The sequence below is a fragment of the Varroa jacobsoni genome, unplaced genomic scaffold, assembly GCF_002532875.2.
Source record: "Varroa jacobsoni isolate VJ856 unplaced genomic scaffold, vjacob_1.0 scaffold_484, whole genome shotgun sequence".
Taxonomy (NCBI): Eukaryota; Metazoa; Arthropoda; class Arachnida; order Mesostigmata; family Varroidae; genus Varroa; species Varroa jacobsoni.
The window spans coordinates 111,080-121,314 of NW_019213386.1; the positions used below are offsets into that span (position 1 = coordinate 111,080).

A 10,235-nucleotide genomic window follows, 5' to 3' on the forward strand; every position below is an offset into this window, starting at 1 on the left:
ATTTTCACTTCCATTTGCGAGCGGTTCTTTGCTCGGGACTACTCGACCATCGTCGCAGCCTGTGTGCCTCGTTAACCGTCGCTAACCAACATAAAGAACGAGCCATCGTGGACGCATTTTGTCGCTTAGAGTCGGAGTTTGCCTACCACTCAACTGTCTAAGGGTGATTTGTTGGTTTAGTTTGATTCATAGTGGGAGACCGCGTGCCGTGTGCGAGGGCTGAAGGCATCTTGTGTTTGCCTCTCGATAGCGGACGCGAAAACTAGGTAGCGAGCAACCAAAGGAAGGACTGACATTCGTACAACAATATACAGCACAGGAGATTATGGCCGACAACACCTTGTACGAATTGTTGGGGGTTCAGCGCGGAGTGTCCGACCACGAGCTAAAGAAGGTGCGTCATTCGTATAACCTGCATAGGTATCGAGTTTCAGATACCATTACAAAGACTTTGGTTTTTAATTCCGATGTTTCCGTGCATGGACATCGGGAATGTATATATGCATTTTTGATGTGCGACTCTGCTTGCGTCTCATTGAGTCTTCATAGCATCGAGAGATCGAATAATAGCCCGCTGGTGAAAAGCTAGAAAATACAGGATTCGAAATGAAGATCAGTATGTGATGTGACGCGTCATATTGCATAATAGAGAAAACAGGGTTCAGAGAACGAATCAGAAAATCCGTGTGCGTTTATAAAACAGTGGAGGCAATCACTAATGAATAGAGATTTTCGCAGATTGACAATATTTAAAGTAAACATGCGCGAAATAATGTTTTGCTGATAAATTGCTTAGCCTGACTGAGAGACTACCTCTGGCGTTTGCAAATGGAGCCTGGGATAAAGGCCTCGGCCATCGAAAACCGCAGATTTTGATCGTGCTGGCACACGATGTAAACGACGTAGCTCAATCTATTTTCATTATCGGGAGAGCGTTTAATAATAAATGTCAGGTAATGGTTTTATTTCTGGGTTGAATATAGTAACACATGTCACATGTACTGTTTAGCTCATTGCATTTGCGGGGCTTTGCAACGATTTCAAGCATCTATGCTGTTGACATCAATTTGCTGTGTGCCCAAGTGACTCAACATTAATTCGAATCGATATAGGCCGACTGCAGCCGACAAATTCCAAGCTTTTTTTTATTCACTGTACACAAATGTTGAAATTCAATGGCTGTTCTTAACTTAGCGCTGAGAGTTTCGGCTATGTGCTTATCTTATTGCTTATTGAAAGCCCGTCGTGAAGCAAATAGTCTGAGTGCAAAATTATGGTTACGGCAAACAGAAAAGGTTTTGAATCTAAATTGCAGATGTAGACAGGGTAGTGCCCTGCCGCAATTCATAACAATTTTAGTCAATTAGCTCGAACAGTTGACTCCGGTGTAGGTTTATATCCGTATTCAGTCAGATACAAAATTTTAAACAGCTTGTGATGCTACCTGGCGTTTATGAAGTAACATTGATAAAGGACTTCGTTATTACATAACATTATGCTGTTTACAATGTCCTATCGCAATCAGGTGTCACTGAGCGAAGTAGAACGGTAGTTAACTACTCAGATTAGTTGAGCTGACGAGCAGTTTGCTCTACATTAAAATCGTGGGGTCTAAAAAGCAAAAACAATTCAATTTGCTCAACGAAGTAAACGCCAATGAAAAAGATAAACCGAGACCCATACGAATTTTAGTTGCAAACGAATGCCGTCTCATGATCGATAGCTCTAGACTGTGTGTCCGCATAGTAGTGCAGTATGCTAACATGTTTGCCTATAGATTTTACAGAACGTGGTGTTCTAAGTCTGAAAATGGATGTAGACACAATTCATAGTCGTCTTGAGCCAGTCGTTGGAAGCAGTGCTTTACAGTAGTACCGGACATAAAGCCTACCTAGGTCCAAATGAACAACTTAGCCTTTTGGATATAATCGACTCCCACTTTTCATATTTATAGTTTTCGTATTTCGCTAAAGATCCTCGTTCGTTTTTTCATAGTTCAAGGGACGTTTAGTTTCAAATGTTCCCTTTTCGGTCTATATGGTACTCAACGCCACGATTTTGCTTGTCACTCGTAGTGCTTCACTTCGTTTAAATAACAAACTTGTTGATCAAAATGCAAGTGATAATCGTGGCACTAAAGAACATACTTGTAGAGGCATACTGCTCAAGTTATTGTAGTTCGCATTCTGCTACATAACAGGGGTATGTGTTTGTACTATTTCATATGTGCAGGCAATAGGACTATTTCATGTATTTGTCTCTTGGCTGTATCTGCTTAAAAGCAACGTTCTTTAGTAGCCTGGTGGCGGTTTTCTCAAGAAGACTCGAACCGCACGGGCGTCAAGTCACGAATGTATAAGCGCTATCGCCGTCGCTTCCGATTACAAGGTCGCCCATAATAATGAAAGTTTTGATCTGGCAACCCAAGCAAATGTTTTCCTTCGTGCACGTTAATACTCTATTGATAAAGCGGTCCAATTTGGCTAACGTTGGGTCGAATTGGGTAACACCAAATAAACCACAACAACACAAGTTTGCAGCTACGATTTAATATTATGTACTATACGATATATATATATATATATATATATATATATTATATATAATCCGTTTCGGGTAAGATTATTCCAAAATCGGTATAGACGGCAAAATGGCAATATACAGTTTAGTCCTGCCCGTCATTGGTTTTATTTATCTAAAATGATTCAACTGTCTTGAACAGGGAGCTTTAAGTTCAAGAATGTTAGGCGCATTTCATGTATTGATCGTCTACGGGTGCATTGTTCTCTTTCTCACGAGTTTTCTTTAAATGTACAACTCTCTAGAAAACGCTTATAATTCTGTTCATGTCAAACTTACGCATTGTTGTACGTTGTACGATGTTAACGCCTATTTTGTTCGCCTTTATGTGGAATGATAGTATACTTTGCGAGGTCTTAAAATGGTACACCACTCCCGTCGCGTGTGGTATGGCTGTGAGTAATATGTGAAATGTCAACGCTTTTGCGGTGTCTGCAGAAAAATGAAGGATCGGAAGTTTATTCGAATGAGTAAATGATATAGCAAATATTGTATATTTTTGTTTATAAGAAAAACGGTGAGTTACGAAGTTGTTTTACTTCTCCTGTAACCGAAAAATAATCATGTTTGTGGCGTTTTTATATATAGGCGTATCGCAAATTGGCTAAGGAATTCCACCCAGACAAAAATCCTGAAGCAGGGGACAAATTCAAAGAGATCTCTTTCGCTTATGAAGTTCTTTCGAATCCCGAGAAAAGGCAGCTTTACGACAGATATGGCATTCAAGGTAAGTTTATTTTTAAAAAAATATTGTTTTGATGAACTAAGATGAGAACGCTGTTTATTGCCGAAGTGCGTATATATTAAGCATCACACTCCCTAAAACCAAATAGCCAATAGCACTTCATCTTACGGAACTTAATCCGTAATTAATGGAATTTTGACCAATTGACTTGCATGGTTTTGCAGGTCTTAAGGACGGCGGGGGGGCAGGCATGGATGGTAATGAAATTTTCCAACATATCTTTAATGGAGGAATTGGAAACTTTTTCGGTGCGCCATTCGGCCGATCCCGCGGCAGACCCAGGAACAGTGAAACCATTTTGGCCCAAAAGGTCACTTTAGAAGACCTTTATCAAGGCAAGACATTTCAGCAAGAGGTGGAAAGGAAAATTATATGTAACAAATGCGAAGGAACTGGTGGCCGCCAGGGTGCCGTGCAGAGCTGTGGAGGTTGCAAGGGTAAAGGTATTAAAGTGATGTTTCGTCCCCTTGGACCTAACATAGTGCAGCAGATTCAGGCGCGTTGTTCCGATTGCAACGGTACGGGAGAGAAGATCAACGAGAAAAACGCCTGTCAGAACTGCCGAGGTAAGTGAGTCGCTGTTGACCTGACTTTATTCTTACAGTTAGTTGAATATATATTTAATGAACAACAAGTCTCAGAAATCCACTAATGTCAGCTATTTCAGTAGTTACGATGTTTCGGCTACGCGTGATGTTACTAAATTATGATATGATCTACTCAGATTTAAATTAAAAAAAGGTTTCTACTTAAACTATGGCAAGCGATAAGCTAACTATCTGTACGAAGTCATTCTCGTCAACCTTCCATGTCTCAACCAACCTTTGCTCGCCAGAAATTATCACTTCCGATGTTAAAGAGCTTGTGCAGTTCGTTTTCCGGATTCTACTGATTGTCAAATGTACTGACGCGAGTTTTATTTGCCAGCGATCGGAAAAGGTGGTAACTATGGGAGCGAGGTCTGGAGAAAATGGTGAATGAAGAACCTTCTACTTAACGTGTTGCAGGGCGACTTAAACGATCCTTGCCATGTGTGGTCTTGGATTGCCATAGAGAAAGGTAGATTTGTCTATCGGGTATTTTGTGTTGGGAACTCTAATTCACTCAATACATCTGTGTACGGTTCCTTGTCGGGCGTTTTGATTTTTTTCTCAGCTAGTACGTAAAACAATCCCACCAGATATGAATTATGGACTTTCTAGGGTGGAAATTTTGTTTAACTCAGTTTAGGATTATCTTTCGGATGTATCAAATTTTTTCTGCGCTTCATAATAATGTACAGACATCACTTATCGTCATCCGCAAGAATTCTGCGTAGAAACCTCTCTTGATGATTGCCTATTGCCTGATGCTGGAATCATTTAGACAATATAAACTTTTAAAACTTCTATGGCGTCGACCTGAGGGCGGGGCGTATCCTGATTTTAAGATATCATTGTTCAATATCGCATTTAAAGTTACCTTAGGTAACGGTCTACACCGTAGACGACATATGTATCTCGGGCTTCATCGGTAAGATTTGATTTGGAAAAAGGTGAATTAAAGGTGTCAAAAATTGTTTTTTACCAGGAATATCTATCCTTGGTTTTATTCACTGTGTTTTTTCACACTCCGTTCATATTACAAGGGGCTTATGGAAATTACAGGGCTCTTTTCAAATGGTGAAATGAATGGACTGAAAAAAAAATGAAAGTAAAAGAGACAAATGAGGCGATTTGAAAAACGGCCACTATGTATGCACAAACCTACTATATAAATGTAAAGACAAGCAGCTGATGTGGTATTACGGTCATGCTTTATTTTCGAATTTCAGGCCGGAAGACTATTAAGCAAAAGCACACGATCGACGTATATGTCGATCGTGGCCAGGATGCCAAACAACCGCTTATCTTCTTCGGCGAAGGAGATCAAAGCACAGATGCTGCTCCTGGCGACATTATCGTTCGACTGGACCTCGAACAGCACGAGACGTTCACGCGACAAGGCTGCGATCTTCACATGGAGAAGACCGTCTCGCTTACTGAGGCACTATGCGGTTTCCAAATGATAGTGCGACAACTGGATGGTCGCAGCCTTCTAGTGACAAGCCCGCCAGGCAGCGTCGTCCATCCAGGAACAGTGAAGTGCATAAAGAATGAAGGGATGCCAATTCATCAAGGTCTCGGTAATGGCAATCTCTACATCAAGTTCGATGTCGCCTTTCCAGCGAAGCATTTTGCACCGGAAGCCGATTTGAAGAAAATTGAACAGATCCTTAACGACCGGCCACAGGCCGAAGAGTTGCCGGACGAGTATGAAGATGTTGCACTCGACGATTACATACCGAGTAACGCAAGCGGTGGACGTGGGCGCGAGGCCTATGAGTGTGATGAGGATGATGATGATGCACCGCGTGGATCACAATGTACACAGCAGTGAATGACGAGCGATCAGTAACAAACTAAAGTACACTGTACAATGAATAGGACGCGAGTAAAGAACTTAGAAAGCAGAGATATCAGGAGTAAGCAGCAGCAGCAACATAAAGTATGGAATGTCAAAGGGTCAACCATGAAACTGCGTACCAACACGAAGCGGTCTTAACAAATAGTAAAAATCAAAGGTAATGATAACAACGCAAAGATGCTTGTCGTTTACCTTTAATACTGACACTAAAAAGGCTTAATCACTTCTGGGTGCAAGAACTAAGCGGAACCTTATTGAAAAAGAAAGCGACAAGCCGTGTGGTTATGTAAAAGTATCGCACAAGGACTGATTCCATTAGGAAAACTATGGGCGAAAGGCTGAATTAAATAAGACCACAATTAGATAAACGACTATAATTCTAGTGGATGATTATTGTTGTCATCAAAAAAATAGGTGCACAAGAAAACACACACACATATACGTGCGTCGTTTTCAACTGCATTTCAACATTGCAATAACGAGGTAAAAATGGCAAGCGCGGGAAAAGGTAGCGGGGAACGAAGAAGTGAAGTTGGTTGAATTTATGTTAGAAAAGTAAGAAGGAGTTTGTTTAGGGAAATCTAGTAATACAATAATGTAACTAATTCGTAAAGCCCGGGACTGTAAATTGAAATTAATCTCTAAGCATATGCTAGCTCATATGCTAGCTTGACTGCGTGACTTGAATTGTGTGACCCTTGACACTTTACCTACACCTTGTCGTGAGCACACGACGATAAGTTGTTCGGCTAAAAGCAATTTTAATGGACAAAGATGTATGGTGAGTTGCCGTTAAATCTTTGTTCTGTAGACGTAAGCAACTCTCCATTGTGAGCTATATTTCTAAAAGCAAGATAATAAGGCACAGTTGATCGTATAAAATCGCGTTGGAAATGTGACCGGTAAATGGTTCGTTAAGAATCGTTTATGCAAAACGGGGTAGACAGGGAGTTAATTGGCAAGACTTATCACACAGACACTCGAGGGACGGCAAGGAAATAACACTAGATATACATCGAGGCGCGCATAAACCTAGGGCACCTGAATTTGCAGGATCCTTCTGACCATTCAGGTGTACAAAGTCTATTGAAAAATAGCGAGTCATTTGCGAATGGCTTTGAATAAATACCCGCGGCGATTCGATACGGCGGCACAGCACCGTGTGAATCTGTTGACGGTGCTAAAAAACATGGTTCCTCTAAAACAAGAATCCGACTCAAAAGGAAAAGAGCACTTTTTGTGGGTGAGTCGGACTGACATTAGCGTGAAGAAAAAAAAACCTCTAAAACGTTCGTCAAAAAGTTTCAGCAAACGAATGTTAGAGGCTGGTGGCTACGATGAGCAATGGGCGAAAGTTAAAAACAAAGCGACCCGGAGCGATACAAAGTGAGGTGAAAACTGATGATGGTAACCATTATGATCTGTGGAAATACGATAATAAAACCTAAGCGGAGTGTGATAGAGCCTTCGTATTTAGTTAGCTTAAAACAATTACAATATTATATGTGAAGTACCCGGTTGTTACAGTAAATGGTAATATCAATAAGTCATTGACATTAGAATATCCGAGCTGGTGAAGTTAAGAAGGCAGTGAGCGCGGATTCCGCATCGAGAAGACGCGAAGATTAAGTAGAATAAATAAGCACGACGACAGGACAACAGCGACATCGACATAAAGTAATGCGTCTTTTATTATAGAACGATGGCAAAGAAAACAAAATGGATTAAGATGAATAAATTATTAATAATAAATATACTTAATACTACAGCTATCGATTCGTTCCTTTCTGTACATTGAGGAAGAGTTCATTATGGAGGTATCTACTTAGTCTTTAGATTGGAGACTGGTTGTATACGCATTTTTAAATTGTGTAATAACCAAACGAAATACCAATTGCATAAATATTCGTAATAGTAAAACAAAGGAAGTATTCACACAACGTGTTTTTATCCGACACAGCTAAAACATACTTTTCAGTTGAAAATATGCTTTAAATTTCTTATCGTGCTTTCTATAACTGTAAGTTGACGCGTACAATTTGGGCTATTTTCTACAAAGAGACTACAGATAATTCAAATCCTGCAGACGGGAGAAACTGCACAACCTTTTTAGATAAAAAAAATTCACGATATGAAAGAGAATTACGCGTATGGTACATACGTAGCAATCCAATTTCGCAGATTGTCAGGTCGACCAAAGGATTTAAAAATATATTCAAACAAAAAATGTTGGATTTAAACCTTATCGTTGCATCAGTCATGTACCCATTCATTTAAATATCTTCTGTTCCAATAATCAGGAGTGCGTGGTGATTTACGGTAACAACTGGCCATCAGAAGCCTACCAACTACAGGTTTTGTAGTGTGTAGAGATACCTGGCCGCGCTATAACAGAATAACCAGTAGTCATAGCCAAGTATGGAAGGCTATAAAAATAATTTTTAATCTACGGCTGTAAATATTTTGACAGACCATAAGGCCCATGTATGTATTAAAAACTAGCAACTGCCTAAAAAACTCAGTAGAATTGTTGGCATATGTATAGTTGATTCAAAGCAAATCCAACACTGGGAAAAACGCATGCACAGATGCCGCGTTTTGCCCAGTGCAGTTTGCAGGAGCACATGCCTTGTAGTATGGCTCGGAATGGAGGCTTGCAGAACGCTAACGAAAAATTGTACCAGATTACGTATCGGCTATGCCTCAACGCAAAACAGCATAGAAGTAGGCTACGGTATGTCCCAAACCACATAAACAAGGTCCTAGCAGGAACAGCAGAGGTTCGTCGTCGGCGAGCATGCTCCTGAGGACATCAAGAGAAATTCCGAAAATATGTTTCGTAAGACAGCGGCGGTATGCGCATTACTGCAAAGGCAGTGATTTCGTTTGTCCAAACTAAAGTTGAAAATTTTGAAAATGGTCGTATAGCTTCCACTAACATCGTACGACTATGAGAACTGTAGTGAATTTTAGGAAGGCCAGTTTCTTAAAAAAGTGATTGAATTTTCAAAAAACATTGTATCGTCAAAGTAGTGAATTTGTTGACACTCATTAACATCCCTGAATTCAGATATTAGGTTACAGGATACTAGGTTAGACATTAGGTCACAATAGCTATTCATGTAAGGGTCTTCTGAAAATGATCGACGCGGTTGCGGACAAGATCCTTCGTCGAGATGCTATTTTCCAATACAAAAGTAAGCATCTAGGACCCAAATGGTAGTTAGGCTTATAACCGATAACCATCATGTTTACAATGCAACAACATCTTCGCAAAGAAGTACTACCGCCAATAATACCACGGCACAATATTACATATTTACGAACACGGAAGGGTAGTAGTATTTACTGATGCGATTTCCTACCCCAGAAGACTAAATAATGCAATTTGATAGCAAAATTACTGAATAAATTGATCAGCCAACCTTCTTGGAAATGAGTCGACATCAACTCTGAGAATAATTCAATGAAATGGGAATGGAGGATTCGGATAGTTCCGTAAAGCACCTGTTGTCATTACAGTTAGCCGACGTTGTCTATTTGATCGTAGTCGAAACGTGATGTCTAACATTTTCCAACCCTCAGGATTATCAGCAAGTTCATTATGTAACCCCACATTAATATTAATATGTAAAAATGTATAAATAAAGGTCCCGACTTTTTTTTTCACATCGACCTGCCCATCTACTTTTTCAAATTATCCACAAGCCACATTTCAGATCATTTGAAGCATCTTCGCGCGGAGGACGAACCTTCAAGAAGATCAAATACTTTTATTTTGGCCTAAAATCGACAGTCTGTATTATTTATTGCCACCTTTCGTGTAGCTTTTGAAGCATCCGGGGAAAACTACTCTGAAGCAAACTAGAAGTTTCTGGATAAAGTTTAGGCTTAAACAACTCGAAAATTGTCAAGAACAATTATTTCTGATATGCTTAGCTTTTTGCTACAAATATTAACAGCCGTTTTGCCAGTTGCCAATTGGGAAGCCAGATAATCTTTAACGGTTAATTCTTATAAAATTTTTTGCATCTCAGATGTGTCTTGCAGTTTTGAACTCATACGTTTTTGAGGCTTCAGTCCAAAATATAATTCCCTCGTAATTTTTTGTACATAGCATACTTAAGTAACAATTCAACGGGCTTGTGCTTACCAGTATCGCTCGGGAGTTGGTTACTGTTATTCAAAAAATAATATATTAAAAATAAGTAATAGTATTTTAGCTCTTGAATGGTTAGGGTGTTATATTGAATAAACATGACCGTCAGGAACATCACTTTTACCACATATAAAAAGTTTAGTTGAGATATCTATTTTTGTTCATTAGAAATAAAACATAACAAAAGGTCCTACGTTAGGTGCCCTATTGTGACTGATCTCAGTGTAACGGCCACTGGCAGCATTGTTTCTAAATTCTCACTTTTTATGGCTAGAAAAAGAAGCTGAAGTACGACAAGAGGAGGAG

The 10,235-nt window shown here is 39.8% G+C and overlaps 1 protein-coding gene across 1 annotated transcript; it reads left to right on the forward strand.

The window, feature by feature from the left end:
• On the forward strand, window positions 1–7,538 carry LOC111260852 (dnaJ homolog subfamily A member 2). Its single transcript, XM_022833901.2, has 4 exons — window positions 1–394; window positions 3,169–3,307; window positions 3,490–3,891; window positions 5,139–7,538. Exons 1-4 carry the CDS (start codon window positions 326–328, stop codon window positions 5,741–5,743), a joined length of 1,215 nt encoding a protein of 404 aa, XP_022689636.1. The 5' UTR covers window positions 1–325; the 3' UTR covers window positions 5,744–7,538.
• Window positions 7,539–10,235: the final 2,697 nt, after the last annotated feature.

Coding starts and splice junctions, on each gene's coding strand:
- LOC111260852 (XM_022833901.2), top strand. CDS start 326: ATGGCCGACAACACCTTGTACGAATTGTTGGGGGTTCAGCGCGGAGTG. Junction 395..3,168: donor CCGACCACGAGCTAAAGAAG/GTGCGTCATTCG, acceptor TTTTATATATAG/GCGTATCGCAAATTGGCTAA. Junction 3,308..3,489: donor CGACAGATATGGCATTCAAG/GTAAGTTTATTT, acceptor ATGGTTTTGCAG/GTCTTAAGGACGGCGGGGGG.